The following is a 27266-nucleotide window of genomic DNA, read 5'->3' on the forward strand; positions in this document are numbered from 1 at the left end:
TCATCAAATAATGACAAAGTTGATAACAGTTTAGTATAAAAATTAAATATTCCACATGGAAACCCTGTTAGAAATAATTAATCAACCTCTGACTTGCCTACACAAGTAACCCTAGAGAAAACAGAAGTATATGTAGGACAGTGAAGAGCAAGTGAATAAAACAAACCTCCAGCACAACGTTTTTTCTTTCCTGTCTTGGGGTGCTCCCACTGTGTCTTCATCTCATCATGGCTGTTGGGACACAGAGACAAACAAGAAAGAAAAAACAGTAATGAACATGACATCCTCTGTTTTACTTTATCCATCTATCTATCTATCTATCATGGAAAGTATACATTGAGGAACATCAATATGATGTAAATGTACCAGACTTAGTCAAAAGACCAATTTTCATCTGACATCTCAGGACAGATTATTGTTAAGTATTAAAAGACACAAAAGAGCAAGACAAGAACCACGTAAAAGCACAAATTGTAGGACGGAGCATAAATGAAAACAAGCTTAATAAAAACTGATATACAACAGACACAGTGACACACATATTAATCAATCATAACTGTCATAACAGAAGGGACATAACATCACAAAAGACTAATGTAGTAGTACTACACATACAAGGGATGCAAGACACCTACACACCCATATTTCACGTATATTCATAACAGAAAACAAACCAAGAGATTGACTAATATATAAGTTTTAGGCTTGTATGTCATAATTCCCATTGGTAAGTGAGAGGTTACAGCAGCTTATGCCAATGAACATATCTTCTGTGTTACACTAAGAGACTAAGAATAATATCCACAAACAATAAACAGTGGCCTGCATCATTCATGGTTGAAGCAAAGTACTGTTATTGACACAAATCTGTTCTGGTCAGATGGGCCAAATTATGTTATTTGTCTCATAGGTTTCTTAGATGTTATTAGGTGACATGTATTGGAATTTACATGAGCCTTGTGTTTACACTGTAATCTACTGTAGATTTATTAAGAGTCATGCAAAAGTCTTTATGTAAACTATAAAAGGGAAAACTTCAGCTTTCATTGAGGGGCAAAATATTTTTGTGATAGGGCCAGATTTTGTAACATAGGCCCCCATATGACATAGGAAATGCAGACTTCCATTATATTAGAGTACATAGGGGTTCTTTCTGTGTGACCACAAGCAACCAAGAGCACTGTCCCATCACTGATGAAGATTATACATCTCTGTCATGAAGTTATGCCTCTCATCACACACCCTGCTGCAGCTACTGCATAATACTATAACTACAGTATGTCTCACAATATATATTATCAAGACATATTAGACTAAATATCTTCCTGGGACCAACTGCACAAATCCAAACATAACGTAAGATTTGTAGACTTTATGATTCATGTTGAAATCAGAGCTTACTTCAACTAGTGTAGCTCGCAACCAGTGTAAGCTACAGGCTGACAGAACCAGTATGAACCTTTAGTTGAAAACAGAGCTAAAGCTAAACTCTCAAAGACATGTTGGCGATGACAGTTAACGTTTGATGGACTCACTTACTTTGCATAGTAGACCCATCCATCTTTCGTAGATCTCTCCTCCCATCCAGGAGGTAACTCGTCGTCACTGTCTGTATCGTCCATACCTGCGTATTTCAGAGCTGCCATAAGTCGAGTTTTTCACCTGTGCGATGGCGCAACAAACGCAGAACCAGCCCTGTATGTGTGCTCTGAACAATGAATGCAACTGTCAAGAGTAGAGAATTAACAACACAGCGTTTCCCGGCACTTCCGCAACAACACGGTGACGTAGGCCAAATTGCTTTATGGGAAACTGAGGCTGAAGACAAGCGCGCCGTTTCCTTTTCAGCAAGGTGGATAGGTAGGTATGTCCTGTTTTGAATATTGAAACATTCATTGTTCTTGTATTCTTTACGCGTTGTCCTTCTCACTATTATTGTCTCACTCTTTATTATTGTCTTTATCAAAATTTATTCTGGCAGTCAATGGGTGGCATGATCCAACTTTGTAAATATGAAACTCAACTGCTCAGACATACTTTCCTCTACAGACTCCATTCAAGCTTTAAAACGTTCAACAAACTTTCAATATTCAAATATATGTTGTGTTGTCATACTTTTTGTACTTTTTGAGCAATTGAAGTCTAAAGTGAGGGCTTTTACATCAGTTTTCAGATCTTATCAATGTGATCAGGCACAGTGCAGCGCAGCATTTTTTTTAGATCAGAAAAAATATCCTAAACACGTCTCACTCTCACAGTTTTAACTCTTTAAGCGCATATTATACCTCAAGATGTTACCACAAACCTCCTCTCTCTCAAAATGTAAATACAGACGTATGACCAAATAAAGGAAAAACCTGAATAAATGAGTGGAGAAACGTAACGAATGCAGACGCTTCCACACGGGTGAACTGAATGGTACAATAAATCAACTAACATCCAATCATGCTCTATGGCAACTATAAAAATGTTGAGTAAGACCAGTTGATTCTGATTCTGGGAACCATTTCAGATGTGGGGACTGAGGGATGGAGTCAGAAAATGGAGCAGGAACAAGGGAAATGGAAGTTGAGAATTTTTAAAAAATTCCCTGAGGGGAGCCTCAAGAAAGAGAAAGAAAAAGAAAGTTGATTCATCAAGTCATAGTTAGAGTAAACATGAAAATGAATCCTACATGGTTGGAATGAAGATTTGGGGTTTGAAAGAAAATGCTGGATTTGGAGCTTTGTCAGAAAAGCACTATGTGACAAGGTGGATTAAGGATGGAGGTGGAAGTGGGCGAAGTTAAACTGATTGACATAAAACGATCCGGCTTGATAGTCATTGAGTTTATGTCAAAGACACAGATGGAAAAAGCCTTGAAAATCTCAATGCTGGGTGCTGAGATGGATATGTACCCAATGGTATGTTTTCTGCTTAGCAAGAAAGCCCCAATAAAAGGTGTTGATGATAGAGTCTCACACAGAGTGGATGCAAGGAGATGTAAAGAGTGTAAAGGGGTGACAGACATCTATAGAATGAAGAGATTTGACAATGAATAGTTAATGAAAAGTATGAAACTAAATCTGTTATGCTTTACTTTGATTTGGAGTACTTGCCTAATCATGTTCTTGGATCACATGTCGTACCCAGTAAGGCAGTATGTTCCCAAACCTTTGCAGTGTAAGAATTGTTGGATGTTTGGTCATAGTTTGTTTGTATATAGGAGTGATTTTACCACATGTGGTAAATGTGGGGAGAATGATTGTGAAGGAGACCGTGAGAAAGATCCAGAGTGTCTTCTTTGCAAAGGGAATCATGCAGTTTGGGAAGCTGTCTGTCCAGAGACAGAGAGTAAGGGAGGCAGAAATAATCAGGGTTAGGTCTAAGAAGAGACTTAAGCATGACGAAGAAGGAAAGAAATGTTATGATGTGAGACACACTAAGGAGGACGAATCAGTCAGGAAGCATGCTGAAGTTTGCTTTTGTTAGGGTCGGGTGACATTTTTGGCCTGTTTGGAAATGGTAATTAACTGCACTGCTGGAGTAAAAAGAAAATCTTCGAAAATTGACATAATTGTAGATGCAGCAATGAGATTTCCGGGTGATGTGGGAGTTTCTGGAGAAGGTGGGCAGCAGTGATTGAGAGAATTTTTTAGGCTTTCTCAAACACCTGAAAAATAGAGAATTTATAGTAGAGTGGGAAATGGTGGGAAGGGTTATTATTATTTTATTTAGTCAGTTTAAATCCTACAGAAGCAGAATGCAATCACTTGAGAAAAAAAAATTGCCCTGTTTTTCTGAATTAACGAGATACCTCAAAATCCCAAGAGAAGCTCTCATTCCTATTTGAGAGCTCAATTTCATGGAAGCAAACATGTCCCGTCTGTTTAGTTTAATCCAGTTTTATTTTGGTTTTGGTTTGAAACATTAAGGGGCTGAGGCAGAGGCTTTACTGTAATTACCCTACTTTAGGCGCAACAAAATTCCAAAGGCGGCATTACCACAGTCACAATTTTGACGTATCTCGGTAATTCAGAAAAACAGAGCAGAATTATTTTTTTCCATGAAAACTTTTCTCAGAATTCCAAGATAATTATCTTGTTAAATCAGAAAAAACCAAGTAGGTCAGTATCTACACAACACACACACTTTACTACATGACACGCCCACTTGGTTAGGTTTAGGCATGGGAAGGTTAGGGTTAGGGGTCGGGGGTGTGTCATGTAGTAAAGTGGGTGTGTCACGTAAGTCTACAAGACTGCAAAAAGACCCTTCTCGTAAAAACAGGGCAAATTTATTTTTCTCAAGTGAATGCATTACGCTTCTGTAAAATCCAGTAGATGGCGGTAATGCGACATTTTGGATGCCAACCACCACTAAAAAACAATAATTAGAAGAAGCTGATTCTGATTTTTGTATCAAGATGGTATAAGGAAAGGATCTAATTGACTTTGAAACAGGGTTCATTGTTGGGTCACGAATGGCAGGAGCTTCAGTCACAAAGACTGCTCAACTTGCTAGTGTTTCAACAGGAACTGTGACTAAAGTGACATCTGCATTTATATCTATGGGAAAGACATCAGTAAATAAGGTCGGAAATGGTGGTTGACTGAACACATTTGATGACCGTGATGCTTGTGCATTAGTGCAAAAGGCAGTTTAGACCAATGATTTATAATGAAACCTTAAAAACTGTTTCAGAACATTGCAGGGAAATGTTGCAGCAGTGTAAACTGGCCCGTCTCAGGTCAACTCAAGATTGCAGTAACGTTAGCCGCCGAGTGTGAAACCGTGGTAAAGCCAGCAGCCGTCTGAATTTCATTGCAGCTAAAGTAGTATAATTACAGTAAGGACAGCCTCTGAGCGAAATAAAGGTCCTGTAAGCTACATACATACATTTTCTTTCATGTTTATTTATGTTTTCTTTTATGAACATAATGCATTGTACTTTTTTCCTCATGTTTGACCTGTTGTGAGTTTTACTTTGCCAATTGATTATTAGATTAATCCTAAAGAATGTTGTTCCCACAATGTCATCCCAGTCATCGCAATGTACCTGTCTGTGGAAATTGCAAAATAAAATAACCTCTTAGCTCTGTAGGCAGTCTGGTGTGTTTGTTTCATCTATTTTGGGCTTTGATGAAATATTTTTGCATTATTTTGCAGACACTTCCAATGCGCTACACTTTATGTTGTCTTATTAAACTGTCAAATCAAATCTTAGAGAAAACAAAGCCAATCCATTAACAGGATTGGCTTAGCATCATCTTTGTCAATCATTTGATTGGATAAGAGCACATTAATATATTATGGTTGGATGATGGTGTTCAAGCTGTGGAAACTACTTGTATAGTACAGTTTTATAAATGGTATGATTTCACAATGCTATGACAATTAATATATCTGTAAATGATAAAATTTATAAGTAATGTGACACGAAAAAGTATGCTTTACGTAGGTTTGCACTTGGTCATCTTTCCTCTGTCAACTCAGTTTCATGTGTGACATCCTCACATTTTTTAGTAGTTTACTTAATAATTGTTGTGGTTGCTAACTCCTAATCTCCTCTTCTATCATTGCATGAAATTTTGAAATATTTTACTTAAAATCTTTGAGGAATCTCAGTTGAAATTAATTACATACATACATTTATCTGAACTTTGACCTTTCACCTAATTCCTCAGTAGGTTAGTTCACCATTGTCACGAAATCCCTTTCCTAATGTCATATTCTATCACTGGTACAACTTTTGTTACATTTCACTGCAGCAGCTCGGAGAAATCCCACGTCAAAATCCCCTCCAAGACCAAAAAATACACAAACACAGATACATTTATATGAAATTTGATCTTTCACCAAACAAATTCCTCAGTAGGTTAGTTCACCGTTACCATGGCACTCATTTCCTAATGTCATATTCTATCACTGGTACAAATTTTGTTACATTTCACTGCAGCAGCTCGGAGAAATCCCACTTCAAAATCCCCTCCAAGGCCAAAAAATACACAAACATACATTTATATGAATTTTGACCTTTCACCAAACAATTTCCTCAATAGGTTAGCTCATGGCATCCGATTCATAATGTCTTTTTCTATCACTGGTACAAATTTGGTTCCATTTCACTGCATCAACTTGGAGAAATCCTACTTGGAAACCCCCTCCAAGACCAAATATTATACAAACAGATAAATTTTTTTGAACTTTGACCTTTCTCCAAACAAATTCCCCAATAGGTTACTTCACCGTTTCCATGGTATCATCTTCCTAATGTCATTTTCTGTCTCTGGTACAAATTTGGTAGCGTTTTACTGCACCAACTTGCAGAAACCCCACTTCAAAATCCCCCCCAAGACCTTGATGATGTTTGCATCTCAGCTGTAGTGTCAGCACAGCGCATGCGCCTAGGCAGCAGAAAGGGGAGTGGCCAAGAGGTGGGCCGACCAACAGTGTGTTTGTGTGTGTGTGTGTGTTCGTCTCAACGTAGCACGAAATGTGTCTCCTCTCAGCAAAGATACACACACACACCTACGTGAGACGTGCTAGTTAACGTTTTTTTTAGGTATTTAAAGTTTTGCTTTTACCGCCTCAAGATTGTTCCAATGTAGTACTCTGTATATTAAAACATTCCGCTTAAAACGCAATATTTATTGGGCGACTTCGTTTCTCCTAAAGTGTCCGCTTCCCCTCCCCTCGATGAAGCGCTGCGATGCCCTCTGATTTTATATCCCTCCTTAGCTCGGACCTCGACCTCAATTCCCCCAAATCTCTATACTCTAAAGGTAAGATTATGCTAAATAAAGGTTACGGTTACGACACTAACCCGTTTTGTCCTGGTTTAATCACAAGCAACATGAATGTCTTGGTGGCCCCTGTTAAGCTGCTAGCTTAGCAGTGGTTAGCTTTTCTGCTGTTAGCCAGCTTAGCTAGTTAACGTTAGCTGCATTTGGTGACTACCTGGATGGTTAGCTGTCCATGTCACATGTGTAGGATAGCCCGATACGCTGGGCCACACATGTAGTGCCATAGATAACAATGATATAATGAGATTAGTGATGCTGTGTTGTTATTATTAAGTGGTCTGATGGCCTAGCATTATGTTAGGAAGCTGACATACTATTAGCTAGCCGCAGCTACGTGAGGTCGCTCTCCAGCCACCACATTGTTCAGTGGTTTAACGTACTTAAGTATTGGTGGGATTTTGCAGAGGTGTGTGTGTGTGCGTGTACATGCATGTATATATCGCGAGAAAAGGATAAAAAGTAGTGCATGTGCTTGTTGTTTTGTTTATTCCCCTTGTTTAGTTTTGTTGAGTGACAGTCCCTCTGTTGTTTTGGGTGGAATGGAGCCAGAGTTATCCTTCTCACATGCTCTGGTTTCAGAGGAAGAATGCAGTTATTGGCACTTCAAAGCTCAGGGAATGACATCCAGCTGCCAATATAAGGGGTGTTGCCGGGGGCGACCAATGCCACATTTTATTCTATCATAAGCGCTGTAATACGCTGTTGGACACGTGTGCGGCAACTGTTATGTTATTATTAGGAGGGTGTTGCTGCATCATCCAGGAACTAATGCAGAACACACTTTTTAACGCCTGTTGTGGTGAGCCGGGTTAGTGGTTTTCTGCTGAATTTCAGCAGAACTTTGTAGGTAAATTTTCTCGCTGATAACAAGTGTATTAACTTGATGTGTAATGAAATTGTCTTTGACTCTGCTACTCAACACTGACACCTATCATGTTATTACTTATTCATGAGTAGGTCTTGTATGTTGTGTGTTGTTGTGGACTGCTCTTAAGGTGGTAATGTAACCTGAGATTTATTGCCAGTGGTTCAAAGATACTAGTGGATAGATACTGTAGCAATAACAGCTAATACAGCCTTTACCCGTCTACTGTCTGACCTGCTGGTGCCACATCTGTCTGCCTGCTATGTATAGGGTGCTCATGAGCCAGCAGAAAACATTGCTCTGTGACCCTGAAATGCTCAGTTGAGCCTGCCATATGGTCTCACACATGATGACTGTTTATTTATATCTCAGTAATTGGGTGTGTACTTGTGTTTGGGTCAAGGTAGCACACTTGCTTAATCAAAGATCTCGTGGGAGACTTCATGCATGTCAGGATGGAAATGAGAAGGGATAGCTGGCCAAGTTGCATTTTGGCTTGCCAGAATACATTGCAGCATTTTGTTAGTCAGAGTTTTCTCTGGCTCAAATTTGGCAAATGTGAAACCTCAGTAGTGACCTATTGAACCCTAGTAGAAAATGAATGTGTGTGTGCCAGGTTTTAGCAGGTGCAAGAAACCCCATTTCCTACTCAGGCTCTAGGAAGCACAGGCAAAGACTTGTATAGTCTTCTGTAATTGATACAAAGGACGATGATTTGGTATAAAGCATCTTGTAATTGAAACGATAAAGGGGTTCTGAACTATTCAATTTTGATTGAATGTTCCACAATTTGATTCCAAAATGATTCTTAATACATCTCAATGTTTGATTTCCATACTTTTCTCTACAGCCCAAATTTACTGTAGCATAAAGCATTCATCCATCATTAGAAAAAGTCATTTGTTTATTTACATTATAATTTATTAACACAACAGAAATATCACAACTCTGTTTCAGCTTGATTTCACATTTGAGAGAAAATAAGCTCATCTTTCAACATAGTGGAATATTTGATAAGAAAAAAAAGTGCTGCTTTGACACTTGCTGGGGGCTTGTCTGTTTGGCATCATCAACAGTTTTTTTTCCTCCAACTTCAAGTCGAAACATGGGGTGTAAGTTTTTGTGCAGAAACATTTTATCTATGCATAGCACAGCTTTTGTATTTTCTTACCCTGCCTTTTTTTGATAGAAAATCCAAAAAGACAAAAAAAAAACTTATCAGCATCAGTATGATAAACTTGAGCATCAGTGTGATTAGATTCTGATTAGATTATGTGGGACAGACACACATGACATGTATGTGGGTGCAAGAGCTCCGTCTACAGACAGATTTCCTTTAAGAGTGACTTATTTGTTCCATCATAGTCAGTTTATTTTTACCGCTAACGCATTTCTGCTTTTCTCTTTGTGTACGCTTAAACAGTAAGGGAAAGAGGCGCTTGTTGTCACAGACATCAATGTTTGTTCCGGCTTCTTGTGGTCGAATATGCATCAATTTATTTAATATTTAATGTGCACTTACTTCTCTGTACGGATGGGTACCGAAACAAGGTATTAAACGGGCCCTGAGGCTAAATTATTAAAGACCGTAGTATTGATAAGCTCCGATGTTACCGGTTCTTTTATCCGTACTTTTTAACATTTTGGTCTAATTTACTCTCATGATGCAGCCTCTCCTCTGCTCTCTTTGTCCGGGCTGAGCTCCTGCACATACACACACAAATGCACTCACACACAGAGCGAAGTCAGCCAACAGCAGAGCACAGGTGAGGTGGAAATAACTCATTGACAACAACTACGCTCGTTAGTGTAAGTGCAGTAAAAAGCCAATACTTTATCACTACACCTGTTCAACGAGCATGAACATGTTAAAAAAGTGATATTTCAGTCTGCTCTGACCGCAGTCTCTCATCCACCGCCACTGTGTTTTACACAACCACAGAGCCCGTGCTGGCTCAGCTAAAAGTGAATTGTTACGAACAAGCTAAATCGAAAGCTGTCTGTATGTAGTCTTGACCGTTTAGTTTAGTTTGTTACGTATCTTAAAATTCGGCAAATTCTTGTAAACTTCTCACCAGTCCCTCCCAGTGAATCACATCAGAATCAGAGGGAGGAGGACTGAGGAGGACAGGATCAAAGACTGATAGTGACTGATGTCAGTGTTCTTCATTCTTTCTAAACTTCACTCAGTATTTTGATGTCAGGAATATTATTTTAGATGTTTACAGTGAGATACTGAGTTTAGTGACTTTGCTGTTTTAAACATTACTGTTGCTGCTCTAGAAACTTGTAGTTATGTTTAAAATATAAATAAATTCTAATCCTGATCTGAATTTATTCTTTTTTGTTTGTTTGTTTGTTTTTGTATGTTTTAAAAAGCAATTATTTATAATGAAAAAGAACCGATAAGAGTATCGATAAAGAACTGAACTGACAAGGAATATCAATACGAGTAGTGATTGTCAGTGTGCAGTCACATATGTTAATATGAAAGTGACAAGAATTTTAACTTTTTTTCTTATACTGACTGATGTAGAGTCTGGTTGCCTTTAGAGTTGATAAAGATAAGTACAGATATTTGTGAAGAGAAACAGGACTCCTATATCACTAGTAGCATAGTTTTTGAAGCTAAAATGTTTTATTTTATGTCCCTGGACTTCATGCCTTCAGCGCTCGTCGTTGTGCAGATTCGACACACGATCTGGACACCAGTAGAAAAAACTAAAGTCAAAAACATTTTTCTCACCAGCACCCATGCATGTATTGCTTTTCCTTATAGATGTGGTCTGACTGTGGAACAACAATGTAGTTTACAAGAAGATATGTAGATACATTACAAACACAACTTGATAAGTATTTTGAGGTTTTTAATTTCTCTGGTTGAAAGTAGTTCCCAGTGCAGCTAGCGTATCATCCAGAGAAACTGGACATTGTTTCTGTGAAGATGTCCCTGTGTCTTTATGTAGTGGCTCAAATCTGTGAGCACCACAAATGAACCTCCACTCACCTCCGCTGTATTGGAGTGGAGACAGAAACCTCATAGACAGACACTCCAAAAACTGGACACTATATCCAAAACCATCTGTGTGGCTAGTTAACCCAAGCAGAGAAAATATAAATATATTAAGAGAAGCTTGTTTTCATCACAGCTTCAGAAAAAGCTATTAGCTATCTGTCTTTCATTTTTGTACATTATGCGCACAACACTGGAAAGACTAGGATTCATCATGGTAAACATGAAATCTGAGTATATTTTTGTTCTCTTCTTTTGGTAGTTCATTGTGCCTGATTTTACTATTTATACCTGCGCATGCATCCATTTGTCTGTTTCTCCTGTCAGTCACCTGAGACATTGAAGAAGAAATGAAATCCCCCTCCTAGAAATAATCCTTCAAAAGCAAGCAGACTCATAACTCTAATTGACACATCCATGTCTGTCGGTGTCTGTTTATTCACTGCGCCTTTCTTACCTAGTACAGTGATTAATTTTAGAATAGGTTGTCCCGCACAATGCTTGTGTTTTTAGAAAGGTCAGAATACATATGGCATGCATCAGTGGAAACGAGATGCACATGGTATTATAACATTAGCTGAAACCACTGCTCTTACAAATGTAGAACTGAATACAGTATGCCGCCATTACCTGACAGGATATTTCTTTACAGGATAAACAGAGATGCTGTAAGGAGCCAAAAATTGCATTCTTTGTGGTTTTAGTGCAGTGAGTAGCTCTTTTGTCTGTTCCCTGGCTTGAGCATATCGTTATGTGTTCAAGAGTGTAATTAAAGCAGCCATTGTTGGGCACTGAGATACATTCTTTGGTCTGCATATTTTTTCATTTGCAACAAAAACATAGCAGTCGTGAATTGTCTATTCATCTGTCATCTCCCATCTCAGCCCTAAGTCAGCTGCAGAGAACAAAAATGGACTGGTGGCCTTGCCATTCTGCAAAACTGGCATGTGTAATGTGAGCAGCGCATAACTATGAGATGAGGTAATTTAATTGTTCTAAGCGTAGGTTAAAGTCAGTCCACCCCCCGGCTGGCTAGTGTGTTACAGCCTACTTCTGCGGGCATACTCTGACAAGCTTGTAGAGCTTTGAACATAAACTTGTACAGATGTCATCTGACTTCTATAAAAGCAAATAGAGACCAACATCAAAATCCATTCCATGGACATTATCAGTGTCCTGTATGCATTTTGAAATAGTGGGAAGTTAAACTACTTTTTTTTTCAACTGAGGTTTATCTCAGAGTCAAGACTAACCAAATATTTTCTCTTGTAAAGTATCTCTCTGAAGCTTTTCTCAGTTAATCACACACTTCAGCTAACGCTTTGATTAAAATGTTAAGATGGTTTACAGTAAGGCCATTTCTCCAGTAATCAGAGATTACATGATGTGTTTGTTGATTCGTTGTGTACTGCAAGGATGTGCCGTAGCCTCGAGAAATCACCTTATTCTGTACACAAAATATGAGGAGAGTGGAAGGACCTTGATGGTGTTAGATGTTTTCATGTTGATGGATAGAGCTTTGTATTAAAGCTCAATTTATTTTTAGTCCTAATTGTAATGTGATGGTAGAATGAAAGAAAAACATCACACACAAAATACTTGGTCTCTTATCAATTTTATGAACAGCTTTTTGACAACAATAAACATATATTTGGAGTTTTTGGCTTCTTTCCTTGGGCTTTTATAGAACAACTGTGTTTATACTCAGTCACCAAAAGTGTTACTTTGATATTGGTACCAAAACTCAAGTATTGTATTGGTATCAGTATCACAGAACTGGGTTTTACCAAGCTTTGTTGTTTCTTTTTCTTTAATGTTCCACCAACGTAAGCAACGCCACAGTCCGTATATACAAACACTGCTTTGCATACTGGTCACTCCCTGGGTATGTATGGTGTATGAGTAAATGAAAAACACTGAATGAAATCCAGAATATGCATTTATGGGCCCAAATGAAGTGAATGATCAAGCAGGATTCTTCTGCGATAATCAATTTGTGTTTGCACTGACTGACTTCCTTATGTGTTTAAGATAATTGCAAAATATTATTTATTGAATGCGTGGCAGGGAAACACAGTCATCCCTGTCATTGACTTTTATGGTTGATTAGCTTCATATTGACAAGACTGTAAAATGTGTGATCTCATGACGTTCTTTTGGGAAGGATGTCAATGGAAATGTTATAGACAAATGAAAACTATGGCATAAATTATAGTTGGAGTAAGCCCTGTAAGCTTTAACGGTGCTGAGGTAAATTTTTAGGTATGTGTTTTTAGATTTTTTTCAGATTTTCATTTTGGAGAATCTAAAACATCACAGGGCTAAAATGTTTGTTTAAGAAGTTTATCTCTGATGGATAACGATGTGGTTTATCTGCGTATTTATGAACAAGGTCTCTTATTGATGAGTCCATGTGTCCTCATGCAAATCCCGTGGAAAAACAAACCTATTCACAGTCTGCATGTCTAAACAAAAACTTCACCATAACATACGGGTACAGATTTTAAGTTCATCTGCTGCAAGTTTTACATCCAGTTACACGGTTCAGTTGAGAGCAGGAGGAAATGTGTGTGAGCTGAATCTACAGAATGTAATAAAACTTAATTACGCTGAAAATAAAACGTGGATTGTAAGTCTCTGTGTTGGTGCTACTGTACTCTGTGACATGCAAACACATGGGAGATTCAGTGACTTACACCCCATTGAGACCAGCCCAGTGACATGGTTTAACCCAGTGTTGACATATTTTGATCAGGTCCATTTGGATGCCATCCAAACTGGCTTCGTGACCCTTCTCATAGTCTTGGTTGGTCACTGCCCAGCCATTTCTGTTATCTTAATTATGTAATGTAAAGTGTATGTAATATTGTGAGCCTGCTGTTGAATGGTGACGACATTAGTTCATATGTGAATGCTTGTCATCACATATGAATGGGTTCAAGGCAGGTTGAACACACATTCAGTAAACTCATACACACATCTCTTTTGTGAAAGGGTTGATAGTCAAGACTGAGGTCATGCTGGGTTGCCAGTCAGTCTAGAATACATCCATGCACAAAGGCTTACTTTATTTACACCACGAACAAAGCACAATAGACACAGATGAAGGGTTATCGTGAGAATCACACTTTACTATTTTCTACAAGACAACATTAAAGTTTATGATAGGGGCCGGTTTCCAAGACATCCAGGTTTATAGAGATCTACTCTATACTTGGCATTCTGTTTAAAAAGTTGTGTAACTAAACTTTTCTATTCACCCAAAATGACAGAGTTGTTGACAGTCAACAGATCTCATTGTTTTAATGAGAAATACCTTTGTAACGGCACCTAAGGACACTGTTCACAACAAGATATGTGAATTATCATGACTCCGTATTTGGAAAGAAACATTACTGATGGATTTTTCCAAATGTAATTTTTTTGGCACCAGAAATCTAATGCCATTGAGCTCTGCTGTAATGGGATTTGCAGCTGGCAGCATCTCCAAACCCTCTGGATGGATAAACAGGTTTCATTGTAATTCTGAGGGAACTATCCCTTTAAGACAGATTAGAGCTGGATAAGCAATAGACCATGGAGTGGGCCTCCATCTCAATGCCTCAGGTTTTGCTTGTCTGCGTTTGTGAACTAGTGTGCTGGTTAGTTCTTTGTGGGAACTGTGACTTCGTTTTGTCACTCCCTCAAGAGCATAGCTGACGTCACAGAAGTGCGAGATCATGTGTCTTGCCAGTTTCTCTATTCTGCTGGTGCAAAGTCATAGCTGAGTATCAGATGACTACTACACATGGTAGGTGCCGCTGATGCGTAGCTGATATATCCATGTCAGGGTGTTGAAAGGTCCCTGTTTCTTAGCAACCAGACTACCTAATCGTGTGTTTATCTGCCATCAAATGTGGTTTATTCCAGGATGGCTGCCGTGGTTGGGTATAGTCTACAAGGAATCATGTTGCCGTCAAATATCAAGAAACCTCTTTGCTGGTTTTATTACATTAAACACCGGGGGGGGGGGGGTAATTTAATTCATCACAAGATATCCTGTGTTGTTTTAGTTTATTTGGAGATGTGGGAAACACTTTAATCATGAGACTCAGGTCTGCTTTCGGTCCATTCCTGGATTGCTTTAACAATTTTTTTAGAGAACAAGGAAACAGTGAACAAACCTGAGTGAAACACAGTAATAGTTTTGTTATTTCCAACAAGACATGTATTAGAGCAAGTGTAGTGAAAGTCTCCCTCCACTCAAAAATATGTTTTTCTTTTTGTTCCCACAGTTTTGTTTGAGACTAGAAGATGTTTTCAAATTCATCTGCTGAAAGTAGAAATTTTTGCCGAGCTCTTTGAAAATCAGATTTTTAGGGACGCGGGCAAATGAGCAGGATTTGTGACATCACAACTAGTTTGGAAGCCAATCCTGGTCCAATAGTCAATTTACAAAAGTATGATGTGGAAACTTGAAGCGTTCAGTGCACATACAGTGGAAATTAACTTTACAGTGAAGTAGGAGACATCTTGTGTCCAGTGGTTAAACTTCTGAAATGAAATATATTTGCATATTTACAGATGGAATTTTTAATGAGGGAGAAGAAGTAGATGTCATTTTAAAGTGGTAATTATACTTTATATTTATACTTTTTTGTGGAAAGACCATATCAGACACACTTTATTGTTCCAAAAAGAGTATTTTTATATGCCTTAATATATGTCATGAGGGAATCTTTAACTATTGAGACAATAACATCTTGTGGAGTATTGACTGTATTTCAAGAGAAGTTGGGCCTTGCTGGAAAGAGTTCAATGCAGTCTGAAAATATGGAGCCAGCATTAAGTGGTCATATTATTCTTACTGCATCATAAGGCAATTCTGCATTGGCTTCAGTTTTCAGACATAGTAATGGTAAATGGTAAATATGCCGCCTTAAAATAGAACCCTTGAGTTCCTTTGTTCGATATTGGACGTTTAGTATGATATGTTTGTTGTTCAAGTGGTTTCACTTGTAGTAAATCATTTCTAATTAACTAACAGCAAACACAGATTGTTTTCTTCTTTTGAAAAATGATGAGCACTTTTGCTATAAATTTAGCTAATTTCAGTGGGCTCCACCATTTCTAAAAATGCTCAGGGTACAACTGCTGAATTCAAAGCTATCAGGATTTCCTTTTAAGAAGGGAAGAAAAGTTACTGGTCCTGTTATAAAAATAATCAAATTTATGTTTCTCAGAACTGAATTTACCCTCTCTTCCTCATCCTTTATGGCAGAGTCGGTATATGACCTCCTCCCCAAAGAGCTCCAGCTCCAGCCGTCGTCCACCCAGGCAGACCCACCCACCATGAGCCAGAAGAGTGGGGGAGAGGCGGGACCTCCCCCCTCTGCAGCCTTGGCCTCAGGTGAGGCACCTACTCAGCCCATGAAAACCATGATCTGGGATCAGTTTCCCCTTGCCAAATTATTCCCCAAGACAGTAGGGGTAAATAAACGAATATGACCTTGTATCAGTGTCTGGGGGCAACTTCACCCTTTCACCAGTTTCTGAGACAATTAATATTTGACTGTTTGAAATCTGTAGAGGCTAGTATGTTATTTATATTTCAGCAAAACTATTGTAATACTGATGGCATGACAAGGCACAGTCATATTAGGTTTCACTTGTGTATCTCAGGGATTTCCCTGATTTCACAAGGCTACGGTGGTACCACCAGTGGGGTGGGGACAGGCTGTGAAAGCAGATTTTTACAGTTGAAGACGAGCTGTAGTTAAATATATTTTGGGGCTTTGGGGTGTAAATTTTTCAAATATTGTGCTATAGGAAAGAAATCCCCAATTAGTGAATATTGTGTTGCTGTCTTGGTTAGTCTGAGGGCCTGTTAGCTTGTCTGACATTATCAGCATTAGGTGACCCTGTCAGATATTTCTTGATGTTTGTGTGACAAACACCTTCTTTTATAATCCTAGCAGCAGCATGGCAAGAGGCATTATTTACTGTGACTGTATGTGCTGGGGGCCTGATGTTCACCCAAACTGCAACTGAAATATGTGTCTGCAGCTCTTTACCTAACCAGTAAATTAGTAAAACTGGACTGAAACTGAATAAAATTAAAATTCTGAACTTTTTAGCTGTCTAACCTACATCAAGCTACTGACAGTGACTATAATTTAAGAATCTGAATGGCGTCTTTTTAATAAAGTCCCACACAGTCCTCTTTTCCTGGAAAGCTTTTACTGTGAATAACCGCTCCCAAGAAATGTTGAGTTTGCATTAACAGCATGCTAGTTTATTCTTTCTCATTTCAGCAGCACTTTCCCCTGTGATGCTTGTGCTTAATGTTTTGGGTTTTTTTGTCACTTGGCTTTTTAAGCAGTTGAAAAAAGCATTTGGGTCCACTCTAGAGATGCAGCTGAAACAATCACTCATCTCAGATATCCCTAATGCCATGACATTATATTGTTGAGGAGTCTGTGATGAATGGCATTTAATTTATGTAATTTGTATCAATATGATATATTTTGCTTTTTTTCAGTAAAGCACTTAAAACAACGTAGCACTTATTAATTGACACATCTCTATGAAGGCATTGGTATGGTCTGTAGGTAGGTTTTGTTTTAAAATGCCCTAACGGTAAAAGTGCCTGAAACAGAAACTGCCTATGTGCATTTAACAATCACACACACTCATTGAATCACACATACAATAATAGGCCATCAGATAATTTCTTCTCCCATGTTTGAAAGCAGCTGACAATTTCAGAAATTATGAAGTTTCTGTCTCTTTATGAAACAGTGAAGTTGCCCCGAGCAATTGTTGGACTGTCTTTTAAATATCATTTAGCGAACAAAATCAATTTGGTCTGATCTTGGATCATGGTTCAGGGCAGCCAACATCAGCTACACTTGTGAACAATTCTAGTTTGGAGTTTCATCTACAGAGCAAACTAACTGGTCAACAGTCATGTTGGAGAGAGCGCTTTTGTTAACGCTACTTTTTCACTATCCTGTCTGACCCAGCTGGCCCTAAGCAGTGCTGATCAAAAGCATGACTACTGTAATGTCCCTCAGATCATCATTAATCAAATATACGTGCATAAAAGTGTCTATAAATGGTCAACTTCAAAAGTTACTGCTTCCTTCAGTATTTTAATTCATCCAATTTAACTGATTGACAGAAGTTGAGTCTTGAATGATCAGCTCTCTTGTTGCTCATTGGCTGTCTCGTTTTTATTGCAGGAAGTTCCCTCTGAGGCAGGGAGTGTCTGCATATAAAATGGTCTGCAGTTCACTGCTCCATAGGTCAGAGGCTTGTTTATTCTGTCTCCATGGCTACGCTCAGTCCCAACCAAATCTTCCAATTGGCATGCGCAAACTACTTTTTACTACTGAATGCACATTGCACAAACTGTACTGTAACCCTGGCAAATTTAATTTGGCGCCACATTACCAGCTTGCAAATTTGGCTGTACAAGAAAGTTTGACCAGATTTTGTTATGTTTATTTCTGGCAATGTGTATGTAACAATTTGTAGCTTGCTTTTGTTTTTGTAAACAAAGCATGTCAGTTTTGTCACATTGATTTTAATTGAGAAAGGTTTTGTAGGAATCAAATCATTGTGGGACCTATAGTACCCTTCTCAACTTTAACTTCAGAATATTTTATCAATGCTTGACAGCTCTCGCATGCACAGTGAGGGCATAGGACCCACAACAGTCTTTTGAAATTAGAGTTGGGAAGAGGGGAAATCAATACAAATCATGCACAAATTCAGCTGCTTGAATGGGACTGCTAGCCTGCTCTGTGCTGAACATCTGTACTAACTTATTTATCTGTATATACTACTACAGATGCCACCTCTTCCACCTCCAGCCCCTCTGCCTCTTCCTCCGTGGCCATGGGAGTCCCATGCTCTGGTATCTCCACTGGTTCCTCTACCTTACCCTCAGACCAACTCAAGGTTCCCCAGCATCTCCACTCCACCGGAGGGGATGGAGCTGGAGCAGAAATGCAAGGTATGGAGGGTGCTGTATCTGCCCCCAACAGAGGCAACAGTGGAGCAAACACTGCAGCAGGAGATGTAGGGTCAGGAGTGTTGTCAGGGCTAGGAGTCCAGCAGCCTCAGAACACCCCATCAAAACGGAGGCCTGTATTGAGCATATCCCCACCACCTGAGGACCTATTTGACGACAGCCAGATGTCTTGCCAAGATGAGCCCACTGTATCTGCTCCAACAGGTCCAGACTCTGAGCATAGCAGCAGTATGTGGGCTGATGACTCTGTTTCCAACTTCAGCTTGATCAGTTCCATCTCCTACAATGACAACACAGAGGTGCCACGCAAGTCTAGAAAACGCACCCCTCGCCAGCGACCTGGCCCCAAGCCTGCTCCTCCAGAGGACAGCATGGATGTGTTTGATGCTGACAGCGCCAAGGCGCCTCACTTTGTCCTATCCCAGCTGGGCCCAGACAAGACCAGTCCCATGGCCAGGTGGGGTGACCCTTGTCCAATGCACATTGTGTCAGTTCCTCTGTCCCTCTGTAGGGATACTGTAAAGGTCCTTCAATTTTGTTTTGTCTGGAGTAATTGAATCTCTGGAAGTCATATTAATGCCATTTTTTGTTGCCCTGCAGTTCACTTGAGTCAGGGACTGCAGTGAAGGGTGGGTCACTGTCTACTCAGTTCCCCCAGAGGAGTGATGGGAAGGAGCTAAAGATCCTGGTGCAGCCAGAGACCCAGCACAGAGCTCGCTATCTGACCGAGGGCAGCAGAGGTTCTGTCAAAGACCGCACACAGCAGGGATTCCCCACTGTCAAGGTTTGACAAAGGAGGCCACTGGCTGCTTCTTGACACGGAATAAATACTAATTCTCAAGTTGGAACTGACTTAATAAGGCCAAAAATACACAGGATACAGAGTGTGAAGTAATGTGCACAAGATAATGCACATGTCAGTTCAGACACATCAGAAGCATTCACTCCAACCACCGCCCATGTGCATATATTTATTCTGAACTAGTAAAAAAAACTGCAATGGATAACCTTTCTTATTGCACAGTAAATAGTTTAGTGACAAATCAACAACAGAACCTATTTTAAAAAGGCAAACAATTGAAACTTAGTTCATCCTACAGTGACTTTTCCGATTGCAGATAAATCCGGGCAGTGAAGTGAAGGAATAGCGCTTATCCATAGCTAATTAATAAGGCACTCAACCCTTGACTGCTCCACTGGGCCTGCTCAGTGGTCAACAGATAAAACTGGTTGTGTTAGTTAGATCCCAATTAGCACTGTGTGTAATGTGTGAAGCACTAAACCAAACTACCCTGAAGTTTATCAATGCACATGTTCTGTATGACAACAACAGTAAAGACAGTTTGTCCATGAACAAATTAATGTGTTGCTGTGGTAAAATAGTGTTTTTCCTGTGTATATGTTCACATGGTGCTTTTCAGCGGAAATTGTTTTTAAGTGCAAGTGTTGGTTAACAATGATGCTTTAGTATGGATGCATTACTCTGTCTAAATTTCACAGTTATTCCATGACTAGTGTGCTTTGGGCTCAAAACGTTATTTTTTTTATTGTTCTGTTCTGTTTTCTATTATTTGTGAAGTCAAGTAATTCACACATGATTTCTTTTTTGTCCCCAGTTGGAGGGTGTGAGTGAATCAGTTGTGCTGCAGGTGTTTGTTGCGAATGATGCAGGTAGAGTGAAGCCTCATGGTTTCTACCAGGCATGCAGGGTGACAGGACGCAACACTACTGCTTGCAAGGAAGTGGACATAGAGGGCACCACCGTTATTGAGATTCCTCTGGAGCCCAGCAATGACATGACACTTGCGTAAGTGTTTTGGTTTTTTCTGTTTGTTTTTTGGAAAATTCAGGATTAGTTAATACACTGTTGATGTTTAAGAAGTACTTAATACATCTTGTGATATGTCTACAGGGTGGACTGTGTAGGAATTTTGAAACTACGTAATGCAGATGTGGAGGCCCGTATTGGTGTGGCAGGATCCAAGAAGAAGAGCACCCGTGCCAGGCTGGCCTTTAGAGTCGGCATCCCCCAATCTGATGGATCAGTCCTCACTCTACAGGTCCCCTCATCACCCATTCTCTGCAGTAAGTAGTACAAGCACAGCATTCAAACAAAACAACAAATCAGTCTAAATATACAAATGTAATAGCCACCACCAGGCTTCATGGTGAGGAATGGAGATGGTGTGTTTCTGGTCATGTGTGGTGTTTGGCTTTCAGCAAACATAGCATTTAGTATGATGGCCATAGAAGTCTAATTTGGTCACCAGACCATAGAACCCTCTTTCTTTTTCTGTGAGTCCTCCACATGCCCTCTGGCAAACATTAGCCCAGATGTCATGTGAGTTTTCTGCTCTATCATTCTCCAGCCCAGCCAGCAGGAGTGCCAGAGATCCTGAAGAAGAGTCTTCACAGCTGCTCAGTGAGAGGGGGAGAGGAAGTTTTCATCATCGGAAAGAACTTTCTCAAAGGAACCAAAGTTATTTTTCAGGAGAACGTTGCAGGTGCTGTAGCCAGCCTGGTGTTTGTTAGTGTTTTCTATAGTAGTATCGTAATGTTATCAGGGTAGATATGGGTTTCTGCATGTAAGCCTCTGCTGAACAATGAAAACATATTTGTTGTTTGATTTGTAGATGATAACTCCTGGCAAGCTGAGGCAAAGATTGACATGGACCTTTTCCATCAGGTAAATGGAACCGAATATGTATACTCCATAAATCTCCTTGAATAATAGAAGCTACTGTATATCAAACCTGCCTGCTTTCATTGACCATATTTTTCATGAAATTGTTAATAATTTATTGCCCCTTTTGGATCTCCAATGTTCTCCAGAACCATTTGATAGTGACAGTCCCTTCATTCCACAACCAGTCAATCACTTCCCCAGTTTCTGTGGGAATCTTTGTGATGACCAATGCTGGTAGATCACATGACGCCCAGCCCTTCACCTACACTCCAGACTCAGGTACAGCCTCCGTTTCTATTCATTGATCCATTTTTCGCCCATATGAGGATATACTTTCTTTTACTTTTTTTTTTTTTTTTTTTTACCTCTTGTACACTATTTCACAAGAGGTGTAGATAGGGCTTTATGATTATGTTTGGTATGGTAATCCCACTTTTAAGATACTTTGACCATATTATTGTACTAGGAATAAATGTTACCTACATTGGCTGTATAAATCAACATCTTGACTATTTTCAGTTAGGGCAGATACATTTAAATAAAAGGCTTCAGTATTGTTGAAATGCAAGTATTCATCAATGATTCACAGAAATTTAAATTACAATATACTATTATAGGTTAATAAATTGTGTAGCTCAGAGTATAGACTTCAAGTAGATGCATAGTCCTCCATAGACACTAAGCTATTCCTGTGTTTCCACTCTTACCATCAGCTGATAACTCAAATGTCCGGACAGTAAAAACAGAGGGACCCTCCCTGGTCAAGACGTGTATATTTGATGGTCAGATCAAATCTATGTCCTCTGACCAAACTGACTGCTCTAGTCAGCCTTCCAAACGGCAAGAGGACACACCAATGGAAGTGTCTAGCAATCCTCCAGCCGCAGATGTCTTTAAGGTAAGATTCCATTCATTCTCAAGACAGAGGAAATCAAATATCTACTTCAGCATTGCAGTTGATAACAGTTAATCTTCTCTTTCCTAAGCCATCCCCCGACCCTCTTGTGTCAGTGCAGCAGACCCTGGAGCTCAGCTCTAGTCCTCATCCGAGTGGAGAGTCCTTTCAGAGCCCAATGCCCCTACAACCTGAGGATGTGGAGCTTCCCCAGGCGCCCCCTGTCTTTCCGAGCCTAGAGTCTCTCGGCACGATACAAAAGCAAGACATTGCCCCCGCAGCCTCCTTCCCAGTGTCAGGAGATCCCACAATTCCCCCTGTAACACCAGAAGTCCCTCAGCAATTCCTCAGAGACCCTCAGGAGAGCTTGCCTCCTGAAGGTTCCAACAGTAGTGGTGGGGTCGTAGTTGTAGCCATGCCCCAGATATCAACTCCCTCTCAGCCCCAGCCACAACAGTCACAGGTTCCATTATTCCCCCAGGAAGGGGTGGCCCAGCTGGAGAGGGCAGTAAGGGAGCTACAGGCTGGAAGTAACACCACACTCCAGCAGGTTTTGGAGGCAGCTGTAGCCCAGCAGCAGCTAAACTCTGTACTGTACAGCCCCACACCCTCTGCAGAATCCCTTCAGCAGCATGTCCAGGAGAACATGAACAGCCTTAGATTGGGAACCACAGATAATTCACTATCGACACAACAACAGATACAGATACAACAGCAGCAACAAATGCAACAACAACAGCAGCAACAACAACAAATACAGCAACAGATACAGATACAACAGCATCAACAACTGCAACAACAGCAGCAGCAAATCCTTGATAACCTTCAGCAACAACAGCAGCAACATCTGCAGCAGCAACAGCAGCAAGTCATTGGAAACATGCAGATTCAACAACAACTTATACTACAGCCACAAGACCAACAGCAACTGCAGCAGCAGCAGCAAATCATGGAGAATATTCAACAGCAACAGTTGCAACAAAATCAGCAACAGCAAGTCCTTAACAACATCCAACTTCAGGATCAGCAACAAAATCAAATGCTTAGCAATTTACAACAACATCAGCTACAACAGCAGCAGCAACAACAGCAGCAAAATCAGGCTTTGAGCAACCTACAACAACAACAACAACAACAGTTGCAAGAACAGCAGGTCTTGGAGAACTTACAGCAGCAACTTCAGGCTGAGTTGCTCCAACCCCAGATCCGCCCCACCCCCCAAGTACAGCAGCCAGTCTCACTCCTTCAACAGGCTGGAGAGCTGCTCACCATCCAGACCAGCTTCCCAACACAGCCTCCATCCCACACCTCTCCCCCACAGCAGCTCTTCCAGTCCCCCAGGCCTCTTGCCGAGACCCAGGGCTCCCAACAGCAGGTCCAGGCTGCCCTACTCCAGAACACACTAACTGTTCTGACTAGTGGCAGTCTCAATTCAGAGCAGCAGTCCACAGGGTCAACCCTATACCTGTCCCCAAACCCTCAGCCCCAACAACAGCAACAGTTGGCATTCATCTCCTCCATGGAGACATCTACCAGTCAGCCCCAGTCTGTTTCAATGTTTCAGAACCAACCCCAAGCTCAGCTTTCGCAAATGCAGCAACAGAGCACCCCCATGGAGCAGCAACAGTCTCCACAGCAAAACCAAGAACAGCCACCACAGCTTCCAATGGGTCAGCAGGGCTCCTTGTTCCAAAGTATCCCAAACCACTCACAGCCAAACCCTGTCCCCCAGAGCCAGCTCTCCCAACAGCAGCAGGCAGGTCTGCTCCTCTGTACCACAGATCTTAACCCCCAAGCTATTCCCCCAACTATCCTATTCAGTACCCAGACCCAAGGCCCTCCTCCTATAGGCAGCATTAGTGTTGGAATTCCCCAGCCAGACCCAGCAGAGCCCATGTCCTTCCAAGACCAGAGCTCCTCAGGCAGCAACTCGACATCCACTGAGAACCAACAGCAGAGCCTGTTCCAGGAACAGCAGCCAATGCAAGTGGGCCCAAGCTCCAGCCGCGTCCCAAGCAATCAACCTGTGGAGCTGTTCCTGCCACAGACGTCTCTGTCCAGCCTGCAGAATACTATTGGCTCACAGGAGCTGAATACCCAGGCTCCAGCCCCTGGCACAACCATCTTTGTGGTGCAGGGAGGTGTGGGTGTAGTAGCCAGCCCTGGCCAGCAGCCCCCAGAGCAGCTTTTCCAGACAACTGTTGGTGGGAATGTGGCTCCACAAGGACAAGCCAACCTGTTTGTGTTTGGCATCCAAAACGGTAAGATGATTTGGTCTTCCCCACCTCTAAAGTACCGTGAGTAGGAGTTCAGTAACTGTGTTTAATTCTTGTTTTCCCAACGCCTTTTTCTAGAGACTTGCTCCAATTCTACAATCATATCATTTACCTACTGTTTGATTACAGTGATTATTTCCATTTTCTCATCCTCCCAGACTCGCCCCAGCTGCTCAATTCCTCCGGATCCACCCTGCCAGCTCAGAGCCAGGCCCAAAACTCCAGTCACATGCAGCCTCTCTTGGACCAGCCCATGGCCCAGGCTGCATCCTCAATGCCAGCTGCCATGCATAGCAACTTACAGAACACCCTTCAGGCACAAATGCAATCCAGTTTAGAGAACGCCATGCAGACCAGCCTACAGAATACAATGCAGACAAACACACAAACGGCTCTGCAGTCCAGTTTACAGGCAACTATAGAAACAAGCCTGCCAACTCCAATGCAGACCAATCTACAGACACAGATTCAGAGCAGCTTACAGAATACATTGCAGTCATCAATATCTGCATCGTCCAACATGGATAAAATTGAGGACCTACTGGAAAGCCTACAGAAGCAGTGATAAATGTTTGGACCATGTGGGCACTAAGGAGAGTGCGCGATATGTAGCCGAGAGTTATACATCCTAACATCAACAAACGGACTGGTGGTGCGTGGTGTTTTGTGTCAATGCCACAAAACTTTTAAAAATTTAAATATTTAAGAATCCAATGCCCCTTTTACCTAAAACCCAAATTATGAGCTCATGTAACTCCTTGTTTTTATGAAATATTTATCATAAATTATAGCCTTCATACATTCATTGTCCTTGAATTGATGAATCCGCCTTTGTTATTACCCCTCTTGCAGGATCAGAGAGGCCTGTAATAACTGTTTTATCCATCAGTCTCAAAAATGCAGTGTTTAGTTTTCAAGACTGTTTTAATAATGTGAGCCTAAGAGATGGGCAAACCTACCAGGTTTGGTGGAAAAACTGGAAAAGGATAAAGAATGTCAGTGACAGGAAAATTAATGTGAGATAAGCAGGCAGAGTGGATAAAACGGCCAGCCACAGATTGAAAATCAGATTGCACATAAGTGTCGGACATAGGCTGAATCTCATTTTTTTTTGTGTGTCTAAACTCCGAGCCTTGGCTTCACTCTAAGAGGCAGAGGCTATGAGACATGTTTTTGTTTGTTTTTTTGTTTTTTCTGTCATGTGGAGCAGCTGAAAATGGATGGAGAATACACAAACATCATAAATAGAGGGATGGATAATGTCACAACCTCTTTTCCAATGGAGGACACACTATTTTTTGCGATTAATCAAACCTTGTGTCAACATTTTGACTGAAATGTACTCTAAAGAGTAAAGACTATTAAATTTTGTACATTTGTAGAATGTTTTGCCTCCATCCATATTTGCTGGCATGGCTGGAGTCCGCACCTGAACAGATATTGATCAGGAGGGCAGTTGAAAATTGACTTAAAAAAAAGTTCAATCTTTGGAAAAAAATTAAATGAACTGACTCGTCAAAATGGGGTATGAATACATTCTGGTATTGCAGTGGATTCCCCCAAGTGCAGAAAGAAGAGGGAATATTAAACACTCGCAAATGGGATTCAACCTGGTGAATAATGTGACTTGGCCTTTTGTTTTGGCGTCTCCCAGTGTTTTCATATGTTCAGGCCTCATCACTGGGTTTGCAGAAGCTTTCTCGGTGAACTTTTTAGAAGCATTCAACTATGTAGTGTGTCTATCTTATTTTTTGTTTTTGAAAAAGTTGGTAACCTTTACCAATTCAATGTGGATAGAAAGAAACTTTCCACTAGTGAAAACGGAGTGTTGTGTGGTTTTATAAACATTTTATCTCAAGCACTTTATAACCTCTTTTGTGTAACCAGCTAATCCTTATATCCGTCCACAGCTCTCTACTGACCCAGCTGAATTTGTACTCAGAACCATCCATTTAAAAAAAAACAAAAAAAAAACAAGCAAAAAACAGAAAGCAGTTGTCTTTGTAAAGGTAAATACATCATAACCAAGCATTTTTACATTTTCTCATGTCAGAATATTTTTGAGGTGTAGGACAACTTTGTATAGAATGTCATGCTCACTATTGAATCCCTCTTTGTATTCAGTCTCAGTGGTCCAGTCAAGTCTGTCAAAAAAAAAAAAAAAACAGCCATTCCCACAAAGCATTGTCATTTTTCAGTGTTGGAGTGGTAAAGTAGGCCTTTGTGTTTTACACATGGACAACACTTATAATACTGATTACATTAGTATGTGCATTTAAAATGAAGGATTTGCATCATATTTGCTATTTGTACTATTTACTGTTCAATCTGTCACTTGAGACTGTTTTACCTTGTGTTGTGTTAGATATTTAAGTTTTTTTGTCTCAGTGTTGGTACCGTGTGCAGCCTGGCACCGTGTGAAGTTGGCATCCAGTACTCGTCCCTTGTTGTTGTGAACAGGGGGCTCACTGGTAAATGAAATCTCTGTTACATAGAGGCCGCCATTTTGATTCTATCTATGGTGCTATGTGCGGGAGTGATGGGCACTTCTGATGTGATGTTAGTACATAACAGTTTATACTTATATCAATAGCACTGACGTTAATTGTTAGTTTTGAAGCAGTTTGGAGAGTTGAGTCTAGAGAGCTGGCTGTTTGTTGTGGGGTCAGACTGGAGCGCACCCAGGCATACCAAAGCTCTTGTCGTAAATCGTCATCATCTTGTCTCAT

General features: G+C 40.5%; 2 protein-coding genes across 8 annotated transcripts in view; one reads left to right on the plus strand and one right to left on the minus strand.

Moving 5' to 3' along the window:
- The window catches only part of wwox (WW domain containing oxidoreductase), a 137957-nt gene extending 136164 nt beyond the window's left edge, over positions 1–1793 (minus strand). For 3 of the 6 annotated variants that reach the window (XM_042410589.1, XM_042410592.1, XM_042410591.1), the window contains exons 1-2: positions 1540–1790; positions 167–231 (exon numbers count right to left, since the gene is read on the minus strand). In XM_042410589.1, coding sequence (XP_042266523.1) covers positions 167–231; positions 1540–1646 — 172 coding nt within the window. In that variant the 5' untranslated portion in view covers positions 1647–1790. Of the gene's footprint in view, positions 1–166; positions 232–1539 lie in introns of all 6 variants that reach the window. The other 3 variants (XM_042410590.1, XM_042410593.1, XM_042410594.1) reach the window with 3 other exon arrangements.
- A 4632-nt stretch (positions 1794–6425) lies between these two features.
- nfat5a (nuclear factor of activated T cells 5a) lies at positions 6426–26514 on the plus strand. 2 transcript variants are annotated; one of them, XM_042411297.1, is made up of 13 exons: positions 6426–6544; positions 6658–6764; positions 15924–16052; positions 18498–19137; positions 19281–19464; positions 20297–20487; positions 20593–20765; positions 21050–21184; positions 21314–21366; positions 21513–21645; positions 22080–22264; positions 22353–24522; positions 24696–26514. In XM_042411297.1, exons 2-13 carry the CDS (start codon positions 6692–6694, stop codon positions 25100–25102), a joined length of 4473 nt encoding a protein of 1490 aa, XP_042267231.1. In that variant the 5' UTR covers positions 6426–6544; positions 6658–6691; the 3' UTR covers positions 25103–26514. The 2 variants fall into 2 exon arrangements, with proteins under 2 accessions (XP_042267231.1, XP_042267232.1); XM_042411298.1 differs by lacking the exons at positions 6426–6544; positions 6658–6764 and adding an exon at positions 17887–17949 and having other exon boundaries at positions 15973–16052.
- Positions 26515–27266: the final 752 nt, after the last annotated feature.

The sequence above is a fragment of the Thunnus maccoyii genome, chromosome 5 (genome assembly GCF_910596095.1).
Source record: "Thunnus maccoyii chromosome 5, fThuMac1.1, whole genome shotgun sequence".
NCBI lineage: Eukaryota > Metazoa > Chordata > Actinopteri > Scombriformes > Scombridae > Thunnus > Thunnus maccoyii.

Coding starts and splice junctions, on each gene's coding strand:
- nfat5a (XM_042411297.1), top strand. CDS start 6,692: ATGCCCTCTGATTTTATATCCCTCCTTAGCTCGGACCTCGACCTCAAT. Junction 6,765..15,923: donor CAAATCTCTATACTCTAAAG/GTAAGATTATGC, acceptor CCTTTATGGCAG/AGTCGGTATATGACCTCCTC. Junction 21,185..21,313: donor TTTTCAGGAGAACGTTGCAG/GTGCTGTAGCCA, acceptor TTTGATTTGTAG/ATGATAACTCCTGGCAAGCT.